The sequence below is a fragment of the Psammomys obesus genome, unplaced genomic scaffold (assembly GCF_907164565.1).
Source record: "Psammomys obesus unplaced genomic scaffold, mPsaObe1.curated_primary_1811, whole genome shotgun sequence".
Taxonomy (NCBI): Eukaryota; Metazoa; Chordata; class Mammalia; order Rodentia; family Muridae; genus Psammomys; species Psammomys obesus.
Genome location: NW_026592548.1, coordinates 15806269 through 15829779, shown reverse-complemented (window position 1 = coordinate 15829779; position 23511 = coordinate 15806269). Strand labels below are relative to the sequence as shown.

Genomic DNA, 23511 nt, shown 5'->3' with positions numbered 1-23511 from the left:
TCGTCTGCATCAAGAGTCTGCATCAAGAGCCGAAGCTTCGTGGGCCCTTGGCAGAAGCTACCGCTTAATCTTAAATCAGTTAGCTTCCAACACCACCTGCCTTTATATGTCTCCATTCTCAAGCGTTCTGTTGTGTAACAGGAAAGAGATTATTACAACAAAGAAATTTGCCTACTTATGGATTTTGCCTATTTGTCTTTTGCTTTCTCATTTTGGGCAAATTGCAGAGAACATGTAATAATGCCTTAGCAGATTTTGAAAGTTTGCTTTTTGGAGACAGGATCTTGCATTGTAGTTCAGGCTAGCCCAAAACTAGGCTCTGTAGTTTAGGCTAATTTATAATCCTCCTACTTTGGTACCTAATTGCTGCAATCACAGTCATATTCCTCCACATCTAGCCAGGTTTTTCTTGAAAGATCCTTACAATCTGAAGGCCAGCTTGATATTTCTTTCATTGTAAGGTTAGTTTTAAGCTTTATCCTTTAGCCTGACAGAGTTCTCCTCTGAGAGGCTCTACCCAGCAGCACCTCAAAACAGATGCTGAGACTCACAGTCAAACATTGGATGATTTGTAGGGAGTCTTGTGAAAAAAAAGTGGGAGGAAAGAGAAAAGGTTCTAGAGGGGACAAGAGCACCACAAGAAGACCAACAGAACCAACTAACTAGGGCCCAGAGGGTCTTGCTGAGACTGAAGTATCAACCAAGGACCATGCATAAACTGGACCTAGGCCCCCTCCACAGATAGAGCAGATGAGCAGCTTAGGTCTCATGTGGCTCTAGTAAGGAAACTGCATCAGACATGGACTCGCTTGCCAGCTTTTTGATCACTCCGCCCTGGTGGGACAGCCTTGCTAGGCCTCAGGGGAAGAGGACAGGCTCAGTCCTGGTAGAACTTGATAAGCAGGGCTGGATGGAAAAGGGAAACTTTTTCTGAGGAAAAGGGGAGGCGGGAGGAAGGCAAGGTGGGGCTAGGAGGGGAGGGAAGGGCTACAACAAGGATATAAACTGAATTTAAAAAAATTGTTCTTTAAATTGGAGGATTTTTCCAGTTTGAATTCACTTGTGTGTCCTGCCTACAGAATACTGCTTTTTTTTCTTATCTGAATACTGAGTTAATTTCCCAGAGCTCTCTGGAAATCAGTCCGTGTTTCTTTTTTTTTCTTATTTACACTGAAAACAGACATCATTTTCTCTTTCTGAGCTTTATATTGTTTCCTTGTGAATTTATTTCTTCAAAATTATGTTATATTTATTGTAATAGCTTTATAGATATTAATATTTAGAAAATGAAATGTTCAATTTAACTCATCCTTTTAAAAAGTAGATAAAAGAAATGCTCTGATTTATATATACCAACCTTTGATTTTAATATATTCAAGTAAGAAATTTAAAACATTGAACATTTACTTTTTTATTTTTTTCTTTATTAATTACACTTCATTCACTTTGTATCCCCCCTGTGGTTCTCTCCCTTCTCCCGTCCCAACCCCTCTCTTCTTCCACCCTCTGCATGCATGCCCTTCCTTGAGTCCACTGATAGGGGAGGATTTCTTTTCCTTTCTTCTGATCCTAGTCAATTAGGTCTTATCAGGAGTGGCTGTATTGTCTTCTTCTGTGGCCTGGTAATGCTGCTTCCCTCTCAGGGGGAGGTAATTAAAGAGCAGGCCAATCAGTTCATGTCAGAGACAGTCCCTGTTCCTATTACAATGGAACCCACTTGGATACTGAACTGCCAAGGGCTACATATGTGCAGGGGTCTTAGGTTATCTCCATGCATAGTCCTTGGTTGGAATATCAGTCTCAGGAAAGACCCCTGTGCTCAGATTTTTTGGTTCTGTTGCTCCCCTTGTGATGTTCCTGTCCTCTCCAGATCTTACTGTTTCCCACTTCTTTCCTAAGATTCCCTGCACTCTGCCCAAAGGTTGCCCATAAGTCTCAGCATCTACATTGATAGTCTGCAGGGCAGAGCTTTTCAGAGGTCCTCTGTGTCAGGCTCCTGACTTGTTCCCTCTTTTCTCCTTGTTCTGATGTACAGCTTCTTGCCTTTCTGGATAGGAACTGAGCATTTTATCAAGAGTCCTCCCTCTTGTTTAGTTTCTTTAGGTGTACAGATTTTAGTAGGTTTATCCTATATTATAAAACATTTACTTATATGTTACAAAGAATTCTATAGTAGACAATGAGGAGAGTAAATTAATCCTAAATAAGACTGAATTTTAGTTCCACTGCAATTTCTAGTTTAAAATATGAATAAAATTGCAATAAATAAAAAAATTATTGAACTGGGTGTGGACACTTTGACACTCAGATCAGGGAAGCTGGGTTCCTCTGGAGGGATAAACTTGACAGCCTGTGCGATGTTGGAGACATCGGAGGTGAGGCCAGCATCGCTGTTGGCCTGAATTACAATGTAGACTTTGGTGCCATTTCCTATTTTAAAACTTTCTGGCCTGAATTCAAATGTTTCTTTAGAGCCAGCCTCTTTAGGTATGAGATCAGAGGTATTCATGAAGGTAGCGTTGTTAGAATCTTCTTGGAGGTCCAGAGGATGCTGACTCATTCTGATGATGTATCTATGTGCTGGAAAAGAGAGACATCGTGTTCATTAGCCAGGACCAGTCTCCGCCACTGCACTGCGCCTGTGCCAGAGGTATGAGCAGCGAATGCGAGCTTTAGCGCATGAGAGCCCGGATACAGTTTGTGTCTGGTTATCCCACTCCACTGACTTTAAAGACAAACATGTGAACAGTTATTTCAAAACAGTTTCAAAATCACAGGAAACTTAATTCAGCATCATCTATTACCAGCCCTCCACCAGAATCCAGGTTTCCCTTCTGAAAGACAGAAAGGGCAGAGCGCAGGTTTAAATTAGAACAAGGAACACATAATGTTCATGTGCAGTGAAGACCATAGTATCCTCTATTTTTAAAAATATAAGTTGAAAGAAGAGCAAGGTGAGAGCCGTCAGGGAAAGACAGGTGGGAGCAGAACAGCTGAGGAGGAGTCAGAGGACCCAGAAGTTGGATGAGCAGAATTGAGCATGGGCTCAGGAAGGACCTAGCCTGACCTTGACTGGCAGCTTAGTTTTATATTGCCATCTCTCTATCTCCATTTTTAAAAGCGAAAATTAGTGATTTAGTCATTTGATTGATTTAACAAACGGATTTGGCTGTTGATATTCTGATGGGGATATTTGTAAAGGATAATGAATAAAATGTGTTTAGAACAATTTTGTAAGTATTTAGTGAATGGATGAATGAAATGTTAGCTGTTATAACTATTATTTTTTCAAGAAAGGAAAGGAGGATGCCGGCCTGAGTATTGAATTCCTGATTTTGGAAACCTAACAGAGAAATGGACATTAAATATCTTATGAAATGTGAGAATAAAATATTTGTAACCCTTACTTGTATAATGACTTTATTTTTTGTGTTTTTACATAATGTTAGAGATACTTAAAATATGGTAAATACCTTTGTTTTTTTTCTCCCTTTATTAAAGCCCTCTGATTAATATTTAGTTTCTCCATTGATAAGTCTTATCCATTCTACCATTCTTTATACAAACCTTGTTTTTCATTTAGGTGGATCTATGCATTATCTATCTATCTATCTATCTATCTATCTATCTATCTATCTATCTATCTATAATATATCTACCTTCATCTATCTATCCATCCATCCATCTATCCCATGTATCTTCTATCTATTAATCATCTGTTTGTTTCTCTATCAATATATCATCACTCTCTATTTATCTGTCTATCTATCTATCTATCTTTCTGTCTATCTATCTGTCTGGAATTATTTGTTTACCTGTGTATATTTTGTACCTAATTAATTTCTAAGAGTAAACTGTGTTCCACAGAATCTCGTAGTGTTTTCAAGCTCAACAGTAATTGAATAAAATTGAGCAAAGATAGAAATGCTTAGCAAATTCCCCTTGTTTGAGACAAAAGAATACAAGAGAATGGTGTTATTTTGTCTTTTCATTTAATTTAAAAATAGTTCAAATTGAGACTGGCAATTTAATAAAAACATCTGAAAAGACCACGTTGGGATTTTAAGTTATTAAAACGGGAATAACTTGGGTCAACTTGTATCTTTTGGGCTGGTGTAACCACTCCATAAATGTAGCCCATAAATAAGACATTGGAGAGATTTTTAGCAAATGAAAGATAACGTGTTTTCTTTCAGAAGATTTTAAAACTCACTGTCAAACTCACCTTTTCCTGTATCGAGGATCCTGCCAGGGGCCGTCCATGTAAGGTGAATATGATCGCCTATAAACACAGCCTCCAGGTCTGTGACTTTACTGGGTGGGAACACAAGAGCGTGGTTGCCATCAGGGGGCGCTCCCGACACAGTGAACGACCCTCCAGATGTTACTCTGTTGAAGTTTTCCGTTGTGGCTTCTGCTGTTTCTTCTGGGACTTCAGGTCTGGGTGGATTCAGCTTAAGTTGATCTAAACCCCAGAAAGAAAAAAAAAAAGTAACTTTCTATGTTGTCATGTTTGTTTTTGTAAGCTAATCTTTCAGTGCTAGTGTTGATTAAAAGGAGATATTGAAAAGTGACAACTTGTAGTGACAGAAACCCTTGTTTTAACACCATTTTGAAATGGACAACAGAACATGACATTTTAGTTAAACTGTATTTCAGCCTATCTTTACCTGATACTTGCCTGTACATTTTTTTTTTTAATTTGAGGACAAGAATTGTTTTGTTCATATTTGTAGCTTGCCTCATAGAAGTTTCTCTGAGTGAAGTGTTCAAAATGTAAGTGGAATTAATTCAGGGAGATATTAACCAAACATGAAGAATTGTAGTCTGTGGATCTACAAGGAATTACAGGCCTAGATTTTCTGTAGCCCATTATGTTTTTTGATGTTTGCTACATTTGTTTGACCCAAGGCAGACATATTTCTATTGGAATATTACTTACCATTTTCAAGATAGCCCGGTACATAGAGAGCCTTATTCTGTTGTTTTAAATTTAGTTTAGTGATGTTTTTCCTCGCTTGGGCACTGACTTTTAAGCTGTATCTCCCGTTTCCATGATACTCTGTGAAATATCTTGAGTAGACGCCATCATTTTTTAGTGTATCAGCACCTTGGCATCGGAACGAAAGAATTAGCCATCCAGTCAAGTCAAAATGACAGCGGTAACTGTGAGCACAGGTGACGTCAGTGCTTTCATAGATAAGGTAGCACAGGTCAAGTACATGAATCCTAGAGTCACAATATTTTGCCTTGAAGCTTGGCTTGCTCACATGATAAGCCAACAGTTTTGGAATAATTCACAGTAGGTGTTCAGTCCTTTTGTGGTGCTCATTTAATTAAGAAACTTATCAAAAAAAGAAAATATAAAGCGGACAAAATGAATTAAAACACGGACAATTAAATGAAATTGTAGGTGTTACAGCTAAAACAGTAGTGCTCAGAAAATAAATTATCTATTGATGCAATAAGTTTAAGTGTATTATAAACACACCGCTGGTTTGAACAACAGATCAGTAATACCCAACATGGTATGTTCACTTCATAACTTGAATAACAGGCCTCAGAACCTGTCTTCAACAGCCTCCAATGACTGCAGCTATGTTCTTGCCCAAACTCATTAAACTCATGAGCACAGATGGAAAAAAAAAAACCAAAACAACAAAAAACCACGGACAATGGAGCTGGAGAGAAACTGTACTCAGGTTCCTTCCGTGGTTAGAGTGAAGCTGCTCATGGATTGTGGAGATGACAAGGGTATTTGCAGCTGTGCCGAGGCTTTCCTGCAGTCTGAAATAGAGTTCTAGAGTGCGCAGAGGAAGCAGTGAGGGAAATGTCAAATGCCATGGTGTCAGTGCACGTGCCATTACCTGCCCCGTTGTCCCAGAGCTCCAGACTGACTTGATGTCCACCTTCAGCTTCTATAACGGCTGTGACGTTGGCCCCCAGAACAGGCAAAAACCCTTGGCTGACTCGTGCATATACAATCATCAGGCTAGGGTACTGCGCTGTGTTTTGACTCATGTGAGCCGTCACGATTACTGGGAGCGTGGTAGGACTTCTTGCTCGAGTGGTCACTGTCACCGTTAGCAACTGAGAATTGGCATCCTTATTGAAGAGGCTGTAAGTCCAAGTACCTGTCTGGAAAAAAAATGTCTTTAAGAGCATTGATGGTGTTTTTTTACTCTGTGCTTAAGAGATACAATTACTTAGAAATGTAAGAAGAGGAAGAATCACTTTTCTGATGTTTGCGATGGAGCCAGGACCTCACACAAGTTAAACTGGTGTTCCAGTGAGAGACTGCCCCAGCCTAAGTAATGACTTATATGACTTTACAAACCAATAATGTGGGTATGATTCCTTATGCATTCTATTAAGCCTGTTTCTAAGATGAATTATCTGTCACTGCTTTAGTATTGAAAATGTAGAAGATGCCTTTATTTTTTAAACATAAATTAATAATTGATGAAAACAAAAGATTAGGCTCACCTCTGCGATGCCTGGTATTTGAAGTCGAGCAGAGTGAATATTTAGTATATCGTTTTTGAAATCTGAGGTTGTGTATTTTTTCCCATTTGGATCTTGAAGAATAATTTCTGGCTTTTGTACTGTCCAGGTGACAACAAAGAAAGTGTCGTTGCCAATGGTACTGTCCACTTGCACTGTACCATTGATCCATTTCTTCCCTGTAATATTCAAGGCTTTGCTCTCCAACTGTTACAGAAATTAAAAAAAAAAATGCAAAAACCTGTATGTTATGACTATGAAATTTTAAAGTTTAGTTAGTTCAGTGTGATTTTGAGTTTTTAAAAAAATTAAATTAAAACAATTGAGCATTAAAGACTTTTTCAGTAAAAATAATCTGCAAGGAGTAAATTAAATTCTTAAAATTAAACTTACAAAAATTATAAAGATTAAAAATAGTATTGTAAGGGGTAAAGAACTGCAGGAGAGGAGGCATGTGTAAGGCACGGGAGACTAACTTCAGTGTGGAAGAGCCATTTTTAGGGAAGAGCTATTTGTTGATGTGGCGGTTTGGGTAGGAATGGCTTCCATGGACTCATTTGTTTGAGTGCTTGGCCATAGGATAGGGCGTGGCACGCTTAGGAGATGTACCCTTGTTGGAAGAAGACTGTCAAGAGAGGGTGGGCTTTGAGGTCTCCTGCTGCTGCCCACAGATCAAGATGTGGAACTCTCAGATACCTCTCCAGCGCTATGTCTGCCTGCGTGCCACCGTGTTTCCCGCCATGATAATAATGGACTCTAAACCTCTGAATCTGTAAGCCAGCCCTCAACGAAATGCTTCCTTTATAAGAGTTGCCGTGGTCATGGTGTCTCTTCACAGCAATAAAACCCTACCTAAGACAGGGAGGAACAGTTAATAATTAGCATGACGGGAGTTAGTTCCAGCAGCGAGAAGGTGAAGGGTTTTGCTGACCTGCAGAGCCTGCTGAGCGATGTTGCCGCTTCTAGATGAGATCCCGCTGAAAGCGTCGACAAGGCCGTTTATGTCTTCTTCAGCAGCATAGAAGCGAAACCCTCCTAAAGGGGAGTTTGAAATCGGAAAGTCTTACTTACTCTGTGCTGTCATTGATCTGTTTAACAGTCTACTTAGGATTTTCTTTACACCCCACAAAAGATTATTCTTCAAGATCCTCAGGGTTGTAGTGTCCCAAGTCGATTTCAATAATTACTGAAACTTGCTCAAAGTAAGTGTGATAAGAGCAAAGGGGGAATCTAAAGAACTTTAATTGTTTTTAGATTAATCAGTCACCAAAAGGGAGTGTAAGTTATCTTAGCAAAGCCCAGATACAATATAATACTACAGAAACTGAAACTGAAGCCATTTCTTATAAGTAAATGGCTTATTTTCTACTTGGACCAAAACTGCATTAATGATAATTAGCTACTGACTGTTTAGAATAAAGTAAAAATTGATGAACTGTAGAAAATAGATAATGGAGACATTAAAGGAAGAGGGAGATTACTTGCATGGAAGAAGCTGAGAAAGGATGAAAACTGAAAAATGAGAAAGAGGAGGAGAAATGATTGCATGGAATATGATATTCATTACACACTTTTGTAACTAATACACGGCAGAAAACCCAACTGGAAGGCCACTGCAGCCCCACACGGGGCTGGCGTGGTCAGGCTTAGAGTGTGTTGGGACTTGATAGGCACGCTCCACAGTGGAATGAGTGCTGAGTGGTAGTCAGGACTCTTAGGCAGATTGTTTATAGCCTCCAGGTTTCCATTTGCTCTTCCGTAAAATTGGGGTGTCTAAACGTTTTCTGTGAAATCGAGTGGCATTCTCAAACGGGGAAACGATTTTGGATGCAGCTGAGAAGCCAGAGAAATAAGGTTCTGATTAGTGGTAGCCCGAGCTGTCACGGACGGTGACAGCACCTGGTGAATGGCGCGAGAAGCTGCCATGCGGAAGCGTGGCGGGGAGGAGAAACGAGCCTGAGTACCAAGAAACGGAGATTAACTTTCAGACAGGGAGTTTCTGAGCAGTTTCAGCCTATGGAGAAAGAGCACGAACAGCAGAAAAGACTGCAGAATGTTTCTATCCAAACTTTATTCTGAAGTGGTACCTGTCATGCTTGACAGAGTCTCCAGCTCTTGGGCAGCAGAAGGCCCCAGCGCGATGGTGTGGATGATGGCGCCGCTGTTTCTGACCTGCTCAAAGCAGGAACGTATTTTATCATCTTCCCCATCGGTTAGCAATATGATCTCAGAACCGGAAGTAGTCTGGTTACTGGAGGTAATTGCCTGAAGGGGAAAAGCCACATTATTAACCACTCCCACCACTCACAAGCGAAGCCTAAGTCCTGACACACAGTGAGTAAAGAGAAGTGACCCAGACAATCTGGAAGGCTGATCACCCAGAGCTCAGCCTGGCCGTGTGGGCAGGCTCAGATGGACTCCCCTGGGAAGGCTGCCGGATAAGCTGTGCCGATAGAGCTAGGCCTGGGTTGAGAAAACTGACTTTCCGGGTTGAGCTACCCCAAAACATTTAGAACATAACCCAGCCGTGATCACATGCTTCTAAAGCTAACGTGTTCAGGGCAGCATGGCCACTTGGAGGCAAGATTGGTGAAGGAAGTGGCTTTCTGTGTTACTTAATATTGATAAATATTAATAATATTGATAAAGAGCCTCAGGGGGAGGCTGGCTGAAGTTTGGATATGTGAATATCAAGATTTATTTATACACAGTTGGCTACAGCACTCAACGAGTATTTCTGACTTTTTAGTTTACAATCGAGACACCATTAAACCCCCACTTGTGTTCATTGTGCTTGGTCCTTTGCTGCCTGAGGAGCATTTCGGGCTGAGTGATTTTAAATGACAGATTTGATGAGCGAGGGATTTCCTTACCCACAATATAAGATGATACTAACGTCCTTTTTTTTTTTTTTTCTCTCTCCACACTTTCCTTAATGGTGTTTTTTTTTCTACTCAGAAATCCAGACAGTGGGACTCCCCAATATGACCTCCCTTGACTATTTTCCCTTTCATATCCATCCCCAGGGCCACTCAACCCTTCGATGTTACACGAAGCTGCAGCTGGCCACAGAGAGAAGGACGGGCTACCTTTTACTCTTCACAGGAGATTTGTCTTCTCAGATCAGAATATTATTAAATGAGGAACCCATGAACTCACGACCTTTGCTGAAAGTTAAAGAAGTTGTCAATGGCAAGTGTTAGTAATTAATTTTCTTTTTTAACCTGGAATCCTTCCCTGAGTCCATTGCAAATTGAAGTTCCACCACCAGCTTGTTGAGGCAGCGTTGCTATGATCTCTAGGTAGGAGCCGTCACCGGTCATTCTTGTTAGGTTATTTTGGATTTTAGCAGTGCTGTCAAATGTGACCATGCCAACCAAGGATTCCTTTTCAATAATTTGAAGTAAGTACAGCTCTGCTGCTTGATTCATTTTGGTGAGACGGGTGATAGGGTCTCCCTGTTTAAAAATGCATACAGATATAGATATAAACATATAGATATAGATACAGATATAGATATAGATATAGATATAGATATAGATATAGATAAACATGTGAACAACTCTGGAGTCTTTTTAAACCTTGTCAGATTAGTGAAAGACAAAAATCGCAAGGGCCATAGGTATTGATAATAACTCACTGGTATATTTTAGCTTCTTCATTTCATTGAAAAAATAATATCTAAAAAAAATCAGTTTAGATGTTTGAGAATTAGCTCAACAGTTAAGCATTCTTTCTGTCCTTGATTTGGGTTCAGTTCCCAGAACCCAGGTTTGGCTCTCAGCTGTCTGTACCTCCACTTCCAGAGGATCTGATGTTCTCTTGTGGCCTTGGCAGGCACGAGAGACACAGTGGTGCAAACACATACTTTAGGCAATTCATAAAATGAAATAAAATAAAAATAAACAAACCTTAAAACTGCTAGCTATTATATTTGTAAAACTCTTATCTTTTTATCTAACAATCTATTCAATAATTTCTCTGAATGAAAGTATTTTAAAATGTATTTTTAAATAAATACCAAGTAGAAAAGTGTCAAAGATGTCCATCTATAGGGAACTGACTAAATTATTGTATGTACACATGACATAATTATTAAATATAATATAATTATTTTTCCATTTCTCTTTACTTGAAAATAGAGTCTTTTCTTAAACAGTATATACTGATTATAGTTTCCCCTTCCAGTTCCTTCCCACCTCCCTTCCCTTTTCCTCCTCTCTTCTCCCCTCAAGATCTACTTCCTTTCTGTCTCTCATTAGAAAAGAACAGGCTTCAAAATGATAATAAGACAAAGCAAAAGTTATCATATCAAAGTTGGACATGGCAACTCAACAGGAGAAAAAGAGTCCCAAGAGCAGGCACAAGAGTCAGAGACCCATTCATTCTCATAGCCAAGAGCCCCATAAAGACACTATGCTCATAGCTCTAATACATATGCAGTGTGTTGGAAGGCCCCTGCTGTTTGAGGTTGCAGTCCTTCCAGTCCAGATAGCCATTCTGAGCTCAGCAGCATTAAGGTGCAGGACTCCTTCTCCCCAGCAGGGCTTCCAATTCTCTGCCTGACTTTATCTGGAGAGTGTCTCTAGACATAGATGTCCCTAACCACGTCTGATACATGGCCTTTGACACAGCTCCCTGCTAGGTCTCCCCTCTGTGCCCCTATAGGATAGTTAGGTACTGTGTTTCCGTTCATTTGATAGGAGCATGCTGATTAATGCAAATCAAGTATCTGTGAAGAGCCTAGTTTTAACCAATTACGTACATCTATCCTTGGAACCTTCCCCCCCAAAGGTATATAGCCTTTGTACTCTGGAATTAAAGTTGAACTAACACTCTGAAGTGGTTCCCAGTGTCTGATCTCCCTCATGCTCCCAGGCCTTCCAAACTCTGGTCTTCTGCCCCTACTGTCTTTGTGGGCTGGTGGGAAACAGGTTCCCTCCTGTCCCCAGGAAAGAGGAGAACCACACAGGGGACCTGGTGAAGACCCATGTAGGCCCTGGGCTTGCTGCTTCAGCAAATATGACACAATTGTTAAAATGTTTCACAGAATGCTTTTTTTTAGATGGGGAGTTTTTAAGGCACACGTAAAATATCAGGTTATAAAACATACAAAATATAAAATGTTTGAAGAAAAAGTAAACATTAAGAATAAGAAAAGGATAAAGTGATATGTTCAATGGTGGAATCTTGGGTAATTTTCATTTATTGTTTTTTTCTTTTTCTTTTTTTATTCATCATTTATTTTTGTCTTTACTCTTCTTTGAGATGAGCTCTTGTTAGGTTGCCGAGGCTAGCCTAAAACTAATGGTCACAAGTCATCTTCTTGTCTTATGTGTCCTTTTTTCTCTTTCTCTCTGTGTGCAGTTAAAATTGCCCTAGTTAGAACTAAAAGTTATGGGATAAAAGTTATCTATAATCTTTAACCATTATTTTTTATTTCACTGTTTCCTTGGCATAAACATATGTGTGTTGGTTTGTTAGAACTAAAATAAAATTAAATTATAATTCTATATTTAACTTAAATACTTTTTAAGAAACCCAGCAAGAGGTGTCTCACCGCGCTCATGCTTCCAGATTTATCCAGCACCAGGCAGACCACTCGCTGTTTGGGCCTCAGCAATGAAAATGTAGGTGCAGGCGGCGCTTCTGTCCCAATCATGGGGGAGGCATTCTGAAAGTCAGCAGACTTCTTGACTATGTCCCACGTGCTTCTGCGATTGCACATTTTGTTTTGTAGGTTTGGGGCTTCTGTATTGTGAGTTTCTTTTGTGCAAAATTCAACCACCTGAAAAAAAAATAAGTTAATACAAAATACTGTAATAACTTGTAAGCAGTCACCTTTTTTTTTTTTTTTTTCCAGGTAGGAAGTTAGCTTCCACATGCATCCTGAACAAGATTTGTGTCCTACAAGAATCACTTTATGATCAAATATTTGGACATCCATGCTCCATGCTTGGAGTGAAAGTGAGTAATGCCATTAACACTTATAGCCAAGGCTTTTTGGAGGTTTTAAAATTAGATCGTCAGTGACGAATGGTCGCTGCTCATGTGATTAAGTTAGCTTCTCACTTCCTCATCTAAACTTTTGAGGATCTCCCATCCTGAATTAAATTTGAGAGAGGAGTGCTGTGTTTTCTGGTAATTTCTGTTCCTAAAAGTAGACTAGGAGAGACTGGCTGTCTTTTAATGTCTATGCTCATCTTCACAGTGGGCCCAGAGATTTAAGGACAGATGCTCTAGGAATCGGGCTTGTTATTAGTGCCTACAAATTTTGATACATATAAACGATACCCTTGAAAGATAATAAAAGATAATGTAAGAGATGTAGTTATTTCTCTGAGTTTGAATTGTATCTGATAATTCTGCCAGTGGAGGTTTTATTACTATAAACTCTGAAAATCCTCCAGGTTTTGAAAACCAGGAGAAAGAAGGAAGTGTCCTTATAAACCAGGGCAGTGTCCAGGAAGGAATCATTCTACAGTAAGCTCAGAGAAACGGTTTGTAACAGTGTAATTTTGTTATTTTAGTGTCCCCTCCCCCACCACATCTCAGATCTAAACTCAGAACTACCTCACATCTAAATCTCTCACATTTGCATTGTAAGAGCGGGCTCCCTTCTGACATGGCCCAGGCTCAAATCTCCCACATGGAGTTCTGTTGGATGGGAGGAAAATATGGATGCCAACAAAGCCATGCTTCACATGGCTTCCCAGTGTGAGGTGATGCCTGACACACCCTCCCTTCCCCCTACCACAGTCTCTGAATCAAGGCTGTCACCTGCCTATTGCTGTGTTCCAGCTGATCTCCCTGCCTCACTCAGTCTCATCCCATCCCATCTTTGCCTTCACAATAGTGTCCTTCCATTCCCAGGAGAAGCAAGCACCCATCTCAGCGCTAGTCTGAAGCTGAGAAGAGGAAAGCCAAACATCCCAGCTTTGTAGTTTTCTGTTTGTAGGCTCAGTCCCATTTCCCCTCTCCTGTTCAGAATGCATTTTGTAATTCTACTATGGAATTTCTTTTAGTTTCTAGAATATGCCATAAACCATCACGTGGATTCCTACTCACCCTAATGCTAATTTTGTATGAATTAGGAAAATGACATTTTATTACAAGCTCCTGTCTTCCTAAAATTATTCTAATGAGTGAGAGAATCCTTAAGACTGTGATGGAAATATTTAGATAGTTCTCAACTTGTGCCATTGCATGTAGCAATTCTGCCTTGTTCTGCTTTTTGTCAGTCTATTTCATTGCATAGAATTCTCTCTCTCTCTTACCACTTTGCCAAATTCATACTCATTTTTAAATCCCAGCCAAAAACTCATCCATTCAGAAGCCATAGTCTGACTTTAGTATAACATTGATTCATATATCTGTGTTTCTTACTACCTTGTTTAAATTTTTTCTCATTGCTTCTACTGTTCTCCCTAAAATATGTCATTAGTAAAAATGATTTTTTGGAAGAAGAGGGAGGCGGAAGGACCTGGAGGGAACAGGAACTCCACAAGGAGAACAACAGAACCAAAATACCTGGGCCCAAGGGGTCCTGCAGAGACTGATACTCCAACCAAGGACCATGTTCAAAGGAAGCCCATGGGCTACTCAGTTTCCAAATGGGGGGATTCCCTAGTAAGGGGTACAGGAGCTGTCTCTGACATAAACTCAGTGGCTGGTTCTTTGATCACCTCCCCTTGGGGGAATGCAGTCTTGCCAGGCCACAGAGGAAGATAATACAGCTAGCCTTGATGGGATGTGATAAAATAGGGTCAGATAGAAAGGGAGGAGATCCTCCCCTATCAGTGAACTAGGAAAAGGAAATAGAGGGAGAAGAGGAAGGGTAGATGGGACTGGGAGGAGATGAGGGAGGAGCTGCAGTGGGGACACAAAGTGAATAAATTTTAATAAATAAATATATCAATAAAATTAATTTTTAAAAAATGATTTTTAAATTATTTACTTGGTGTCAGCTTCTAACACAGATCTGAGCTTGAAATGGAGTGAATGATGTTTAAAGTAGTGAACGAATGGAAGAGAGCATCCACTATTTCATGTCACATATGTCCTGAGTTTGAGCTTAGCTTTTGGTATGGAGTATATTTAACCTATAGCATGATAATTAGAATTAGTCCTATGTTGGATAAGATACATGGTTGAAATACAGTATTTGTGACTGAACAATGTCTTGTGTAATTAGCTTCCCTGGGTGTTTCAGGCGTGTAGGGGCCGTGCTTACTATTCATATTCCACATGGGCAGCAGGAGCTATGTCCTGAGAGTCAAATGCCTTGTGGTATAGGATTTGGAACAGGCATTGTGTGTTCCAATTATCCTCTTGTATCAGGTGATTTTCTGTCTGGTTGGATGCTGAACTATTTGCCGATCTCAGCCCACTAAAGTGAACTATCCTTAATCATGCCAGATATTTCCAGAAGGGAGGGCCACTTAAAACCTGCGCTAATTTCCAATTTCAGAAGACAACTTTGACTATATTATTTTTCTTGAGCTTTCACCATTGTCTCAGTGCCACAACAATTTTTAATTCTGTCAGAAACTTATGCTTGTGGTAGTGTTTGTTGCTAGTGAATTAGCATGTGAGAAATTGTTCATTTTAATTAAGTTGGTTTTTATTATTTAGCGATGTAAATTTGATTTGTTTTTAAAATACTTTCTTATTTAAGATATTCTTACATTTGCATAAAATTTCATTAGGTAAATGTAATACGTTTATATGAGTTAAGACTGTATAGTGCAGCAAGGGAAATGGCCAGCAGTAAGTGGGCAGCCTTTGCAATGGCAGAAGACACCAGCAGATGCTCCCCGACAAGAAAATATGAATTTATAAGGGACTCAATGAATTCAATAGCAAAAATGCCCCAGAAATAACATGATTAAAGATGGCCAGATGACTTAAACAGACATTTCTCAAGAAAATACATGCAAGCGACTGGTGTCACGAGAATTTGCTTGTCATCACTAACCATGAGGAAAGTGAGAGATAATCTCACTCCAGTCAGATGGGAGTAATAAAAAAGCAAAAAAAAAAAAAAAAAAAAAAAAAAAGAAATTGCAAGAGAGGGTGCTAGAGAAGGGGAATGAATGCCCATGCTTGATGAGAATGTGAGCCAGCACATATTTATTAGGGAAAATAAAATGGGACTTTGTAAGCACACTAAAAACGGAAACACCATATGACCAAGCAACCTCACTACTAGATATAGAAAGAAAAAAAGAGGAAAAAAGAAAATCAGTATGTTTCACTGATTACCCAAGAACTGCATATCCGTGTTAGTCCTGTTAGTCACGGTGTTCAAAATGTAGACTCAACCTAAGTGTTCATCCGTGCATGAATGGATTGATAAAATGTGCTACACATGTACACACACACACACACACACACACACACTCATGATCTGTTCACTCGTAGACAAGAATAGAGCACTATTATCTACTTCAGTAGAAATGAGTCTACAGAACATTGCGCTAAGTAAAACAAGAACACAGATGCTGTGTGATGTCACTCATACACTGAAGCTAAAAAATGTGGATATAATAGAACTAGAGTAGAATGTTGGTTATCTACAAGTGGAAATCCAAGTGAGGAAGACACACAGAAAGCTTGGTCCATAGTGTAACGTTAGAGTTAGATTACTGGAGTAAATTCTAGTCTTTGATAGCACAATAGGGTGACTTTAGTTAACAATAATTTGTATTTCAACCTAGCATGATGAGAGAATTTTGAATGTTCTTATCTCAAAAAAGAGCTTAAATCTTTGAAGCAGTGAAATTATCATCAGACATTATGTCTGTCTATCGACACGCCACGCTGTATCCCATAAATTTGTTATGTGTCAAGTAAAAATTTAAAAATACTGGACTTGCCTAGAGAGACAACTAGATATTTGCAAAATATAGTATACATTTTAAAATGAGAAGCTTAAGGCTTGCTTTGTACCCACCTTGCATTAAGCACTGAGCTTATACTTGTTTATATTACACTTTATTAACATAATGATAACAATTGGAAACATGCAATTTAATTCCCATTTTTAAAATGAGGGAACTGAATATCAGATTTAGTGCTCTCTCAATGACATCTTGAAAACGACAGGTTAAGGTTTCTATGTCAAGTCCATGATTCCAACACATCTGTTGATACCCATCAAACTATGTATTCAAACCCCTGTCTTTGTGAATTTCTGTTCTTATATCTGACAGGGCCATCTATATTTTCCAAATAGTAGCATTTGATAATGGCTTGATAAGCTTTAGTGAGAAGATAGAGGAAAACATAGAAAGCACCTGGAAGCTCTACTGTAGGTTACCTTAGGGGGTGGTATGACCGACAGCCTGGGAGAATGATTGTGAAGTTGTTACCCTTCACTCAAGTCCAACAGGCATCAGTGAGGGAAGTCGTCTAAGAAGTTACACGACTGCTAAGAAGGGCCCAGCTACATCTGAAGATAATGAACGGTTAATAAGAAGGGATAGGATAGTATCCACACCCATTCTGCACTGTCTGGAGAAAGTAGGCTCAATTAGCGGAATGAGTCATTTTCTTCCCCTTTGTGAATGCATATGGTATCACAGTTGAAACAAAGCTTCACTGCGTAACTCTCTGCAAGGATTCCTTTGTGAGAGAAACGGCAAGTACTTACAGAATCAAGACTTTGCATGAACATTATGGAGTTCCTGGCAGTCTGGGATTTGTTTGGGATGAATGTACATTTGGGTTCATGCAGTCCTGTCTTTGAATCTCGCTGACATTTCCTTGTTATACAGCTGCCTCCTTGACATTTGTGGACCACATTTACGCCAGTGATGCCAGTGGAGCATCTGCGGTAAAAGAACCGGGTTGGTTTTGTGGGCCAGCCTATGCCAGGCAAGCACCCCTCCCCACTACACTCTCAGTTCTCAAACTCCCCACTCTCTCTCTCTCATGCTTTTACATTGAACCTAGGCAAGTTAGGAATAAAGACCAATGTCCTGAAATCTTTTTCTCAGTGACAACTCCTTTGCTCATGCACCAAACATTTCATTTTGACAAGGGTAGACATAATGTTTACTTTTACATAAGCTTGGCTTTAGTAAAAAGCTGTATTTTTAATGTACACTTTTAAACATCCATTAGCTTCCTTATCTAATCAATATATCTATTTTCTCTGTGGTTATGGGCTAAAGATAGTAATTTCAAACTTACATGGATGTTATAAGATTAAATTAGCTGAGTTACAGATGAATTGGATTTTTAGTGAGGAGAAGAGGATCAAAATATGTTTAAAATCCTCTTTAATTTCCATGTATAAATTATAAATTACATGGTTTTAAATGTATAGTAATTTGCAGCTTACATTTTTATGACCAGTGAGCTAGATTAAAGGAAGAATCAGAAAAACACATGCATCAAACCATTGAGCTTCATGACAAAAATAATTGCCAAATCCTGGTCAGAGAACTGGGAGTAGGATAGAATCCTTTGAAAAGGGGTTCTAAAAGCATATATATATAATATATCCTTCCTATTAATACTTCATGACATTAGTTCATTTCATAAATTTATTTGTATTGCAAGGACAATGGAGATTGTAACATCTTTTAAGAGAAGTAGCTCTAGGGTTGGCCCCAAAACTTACATGTGATGAAACCCAAAGTTTCTGAGCACAGTATAGAAACTCAATGAATGGGGTTTTAGAGATTTGTCTTCACCACTATATATCTTTTTATGAAGATCATAACAAAACTCATTCATTTTTTTAATGCTTTAAATATTTATCATTTGATATTTTTGTTTGATTTTTTATGTTAGAGAATTATTAAAACAAAACACTAAAAACAAAAACAAAAACTGAAAAAACAACCAACCAACCAACCAACCAAACAACCCACAGTCTTTAAGGATCTTAAACGCTATTGGAAGAAAACAAGACACCCGGATAGTTAACGCTGGTTAGTAGAAGTTCGAGAGAGGCACACACAGGCTCTCTGGGACTCCTGTCAGGGCATCTAACCTCAAATGGGAGGAGTGGAAAGATCGAGAGGAGAAACAGCTAAAGGTTGAATACACGTTGTCTGGGCAAGGGAAGGTTGTGCGGTGGAACATTGGAGGAGGAGGCCAGTGCTGGGAGCTGCTGAGCCTGTGTGCCAGGCTCCAGGCAGCTCAGGCTGTGTGCCAGGCTCCAGGCAGCTCAGGCTGTATGCCAGGCTCCAGATAGCTCTGCCCGTGTGCCAGCCCGTGTGCCAGGCTCCAGGCAGCTCAGGCTGTGTGCCAGGCTCCAGATAGCTCTGCCCGTGTGCCAGCCCGTGTGCCAGGCTCCAGGCAGCTCAGGCTGTGTGCCAGGCTCCAGATAGCTCTGCCCATGTGCCAGCCCGTGTGCCAGGCTCCAGGCAGCTCTGCAGATCACACATCACAGAGGATGGGAGCAGACATTTCTCTAGCCCCTCCTTCACCTAACTGACATTCTTTTGTAGAATTATTTTTTCAAGACACAGACTCCTAGTGTTCTTAATACGTTTCCAATATTCTAAGTGTTTTCTACTTTTAATTTAAAAGTCAAAGGAAACATCCTATCAGTTGATACATAGGCTTTGAGTAGATCTAGCCTCTAGGTTGTCTTTGCACTTCCCAATAGAGAGAGCTGAAAAACAAGTAAGGAATTGTAGAATCAGATTAGTTCACATGGGCATACCTTGTTGCTTCAATCATGTTCTTTGTGGACATGTAGAAGGGCCGGTCTGTGTTATACTCATCAAATACTCCCCACCGGAGATGGGCCCACTCGTGGACAAAAACCCTGCCTGCGAGAGAAAGACTGCCATCTATAAAGCTGGAGTTGAAATAATTTAATACGGTTCCCTTCTACTTTAAACTTGCTCATCTGCTAGCCTGAGCTAGATAACTCTAGAAATCAACATTTTTCGTTAGCTCAAAAAAGGTGAAATGGAATGAAACCAACATGTGGCTCATTTAATTATTAGATTTGTACAATAACAGGTGTACAAATTACAGTGTGCAAATGTCTAAATGAAAGTATTACTTAACGCTTACTTTTCTGAGTTTTATAAAACCACATTGATGGTAGTGGTTTGCTCCTCCCCACTGAAAATAAGAGCTGTATAATAGGTATTTTTACCGCGGGGTCCATAGATAGACAAATTATCGGTTAGTAGGAAGTTTGGTGTAAAATGGATGTACTGTCCTCTGTCTCCACATTGTCCATATTGAAGTGTGTAGGGATCATCTCCGTATCTCAGATGAGGCTCAGCAACTATGACATCTGCCTAAAATGCAGAAGAACAAACCCAGTCAGATTCCAGGAGCGTTAGAAACAAGAGATTCTACAAGAACTGTCTCATTTACATTTTTGAAAGTGATATTACTAGTTTCATTCCCAACAGGATTATCATTTACCAAAAGCAAATGATTTACAAGTAAATCATGTTCAAATATCCCTCTGTAAAAGGCACAGGGAGAAGGTTAGGAGATGCAGGTGGCACCTACTTGGTCATATGATTCTTGTTTTGGTGTTAAGTACTTGGATTTTGACTTCCAGGTCATGGGAACTAAAATGCTTACGTTCCTGAAATAAAATCTTCTTTTGGTGGCTTCAAACAGGTAAGTAGAGGCTTGAGTTACCATTTCCTGAGAGAATTAAAAGTGCATTGATGTAACAATGTCACGCAACAAAATTAACATTAAAACACGAACACAAACTACAAGCAAATCAAAGCTCCTTTCCTTCAGATAGAATAAGTTTACCAAAGTTTCTTAAATCTGTAAGTTTCTTTTCACGCGTGTTTTTACCTGTAGACTCATGTATTCAGGAGTTTAGGTTGGAGACAGGAATGAAAGCGCTGGGTCAGTTATAACAATGATTAGGACTGGAAGTCTGTGGGAGATACTGGGAAAATGAGATGGAGGGTGCCGAGTCTAACTTATCAGTCGGTAGCCTCGCCTACAGTGGAAGGGAGGAGTTGAATAAAAAGCATCATGGCCAATATCCCTGGCTCCTACAGCTGACCAGGACAGCAGATCTGCATGGCACTGGGCATTCTCAAGCTCCACATGCAGAAATTACGAATTCTTGTTGCAGCTTGGAGTACCAATGAATGATAAATAGGAAGTTGGTTGTTTGCCTCAGGTTGCTGCTTCTCTTGGCCTGGGTAATATTAAAAGCCTTTGGAGAAAAGAATAAGTGAATGCTGTCTATCAAAATGGCTGCACGCCGTCTTTTGTGCAGCTTTGACGAACAAGCTGGGATGTCTGTCATGATGTGAGCAGGCGGCGCTGCCCCAGGTTCAGATGCTAAACACCATTATGAGGAGCAGCACTGACTCCACCTTACCAGCCCCCGCAGAGAGCAACTGAAGGTGAGTCATGCGTCTCCGCACTAGAAAGTGTCCACAAATGCCCAAGACACACTTCAGCCTGTGATCAGGACAGAGGGTCCTGGTGAGCAAGGCTGCTTGTGGCTGAGGAGCAAGTGCATATACTGAGAATAAAGAGGAAAAGACACCTCTGCAAGTGGGCAAAGGTGGCCTGGGTTAGTACTCAAGACAATGGAGGGAAGTTAAGCTATGGAGATTTACTCTTTATGTTTTGGTTCCCCTAGTGCCCTGGGAGCTAACATATTGTGCATAGAATGTTTTGCAGGAGTGACAAAATAGTCTCACTTTCTGAAGCTCATATTTTTTAAGCCTCCAGTTACATTTCAGTTTTGCCTTTTATTTTATGACTAAAATCACTTCATTTCACATTTGCAGAAGAAAGTCCTTGCTTTTAGTTGCATTTTAGTGATGCTGAGGGACCTAAGGCTAGAGTACATACTAGAGTGCTATGTGCTAAACTCTTATTATACTGCTACAAGCACAATTAGAAACAAATCAACTTCAAAAATGTGCAGTGTTTCTTTAGGATAAGATAGGTAAGGTTCTCAGGTTGTCCAGGAGTGTGTAAGACAACAAGCTGCCTGAGCTCCAGTGCCCATTTGTTTTTTAGGCTTTGTAAAAGCAGCATCATTAGGACAAAATATGAGAACATTTCTCCATTTGCTCCACAGTCTATTACCTTAGCTAGTTAATAATTTAAGAGTTTGAACACTATACATTTATTATACGTTTTAATGTACAATAAAAATATGATAAGCAGATACTCATTTTGACTATAGATAATCCATATATATATGATGAATACAGTCAAAGCAGCTCTGGGAAAGTGTAACTGTGTGTGTGTGTGTGTGTGTGTGTGTGTGTGTGTGTGTGTGTATGTACAGTTTAGATACCTAGGTAAAACAATTATGGACATGAAATATGCAGATAATGGAAATCTTTCTTTACCTTTATGCTTTGGATGAGTCTTTCATCTTCTGGCACACTGGGGTTAATTGCAATGACCACACCCTCGTACCCATTGTTGTTCAGATGGACCCTGGAGCTTTTCACATCCCACAAGAGATGCAGGGTGAGGAGCAGAAGGAACTTCAGAGCCGGCACCATGTTTGCGCATGTGACAGTGAGATAATGGCAACACAAGAAGGGTATTTATGTGTCTGCTCCACTCAGCGATTTGAATCAAGGCCAGAATATTTGCATATAGTTGTAGAGTGAAATACTCATATTTCTTGGTGACCTTCCGTATTGCATTCATTCTACAGACTTAGAGGGTAAATGTCAATAGGGATTATATTAAATACATTCATCATACTTTCTAAGACAGCTAAGGCCACAAGTATTTCCTGAAGTGAGCTATCCTTTCGGGCTGCTTGTGCAGTCATCCTCACAGTTGCGGGTATTTATCACTGCCAGCGCCTTTGTCATCATCCCCACCACCACCATCATCCTATAGCGGTGGAGGGCTAAATCTTCAGGGTCTGTTTATAGGGAGAAGTAAGCAGCTGAAGGAAAAAAAAAAAAAAAGCACCAGGAAAGAGCAGAAGAAATGACTCGTATTGAAGAGCAAATAAGAAAGAGGATTAAAGTGGGAATGGCAGTGATTCATGACTTTGTAATCGTTCTTGAGATAGGCATGCTGGAAGCACAATGCTTCAAAAACAGCGGTGGATCAAGTGAAAATTTTCTTTTATTACTGTCTGTGATAGCTACCTGTTTGTTTGAGCTTTCAAATGGTATTGAATGTTCCAAGTCCCTTTGTAACTTGAGAGCTTAATATACTTCACCTAAGATTTCTTTTTTTTTTTTTAATTGATTAAAGTGCCTTATAGCTTGAAACAGTTGTACAATGTCATTATGAGTTGGCTCGGGAGACATCTGAATGTGAGCCCTGCTCCTTCTTGTCCTGGCCACTTAGCAGTCACAGAGTTCTGTTTTAGGGTTGTGTGACTCTTTTTTAAGCTTTGTCATTTCTGAAATACCCAAATTATTATGAGATGTTGGACATGTTAAATGAATTAATCCATGGAAAACATTTCATTCAAGTGTCCTGACTCCTAATAACTTTAATAGGATACATTACATAGTATAGGCTGTTTTGCTAATCAGCTTCTCTGCTTTCATGAGTAAATTTTGTAAAATTTACTGTAAATATGTAGGGTTGAAATGGGGGAATGAAGAGCCTTCCTAACACTAGAGAAAGAACTGTGGGTGTCAGAGTAAAAGTTATAGCTTCTTGGAGCACATTTATCTTACCCTTGTTAGTCCAGCCAAGATGTGGGGTCAGCTGTAAAATCTTCCTAAAGAAATATTTTTCTTTTCTTTGAGCTTACTTGAATCATTGTTATTATGTACTATCAGCATTGCTTTTGCTATTTGATATACATAATATTTTTTCCTTACTAGATTCTAAATTGGCTTGGAGGTAAGAGGGTAAGAGGTTTTTTTTTTTAATCTCTTCGCCTCAGTTTTCTTACCTGTAATGTGAGAACAGTAATACCTGTAAAAGGAATTTTGTGACTGTTAAATGAGACAATGTGTGAAGCAGGGTTTAGGGCAGGCACTCTGCCTTATTTAGTAAGCCCTGTTGCAAGCAGGCAAACAAAAAAAATTGATAAAAGAAAAA

At 39.6% G+C, this 23511-nt stretch overlaps 1 protein-coding gene across 1 annotated transcript; it reads right to left on the bottom strand.

Annotated features, from left to right (window-relative positions):
* Positions 1 to 2239: 2239 nt before the first annotated feature.
* Positions 2240 to 21992, bottom strand: LOC129682151 (calcium-activated chloride channel regulator 3A-1-like). Its single transcript, XM_055614386.1, has 14 exons — positions 21834 to 21992; positions 19999 to 20139; positions 19631 to 19778; positions 19187 to 19295; positions 17159 to 17336; positions 12065 to 12292; positions 9729 to 9962; positions 8592 to 8769; positions 7436 to 7539; positions 6487 to 6711; positions 5868 to 6138; positions 4943 to 5110; positions 4226 to 4465; positions 2240 to 2580 (listed from the first exon to the last, which is right to left on the bottom strand). Exons 1-14 carry the CDS (start codon positions 21990 to 21992, stop codon positions 2240 to 2242), a joined length of 2724 nt encoding a protein of 907 aa, XP_055470361.1.
* Positions 21993 to 23511: the final 1519 nt, after the last annotated feature.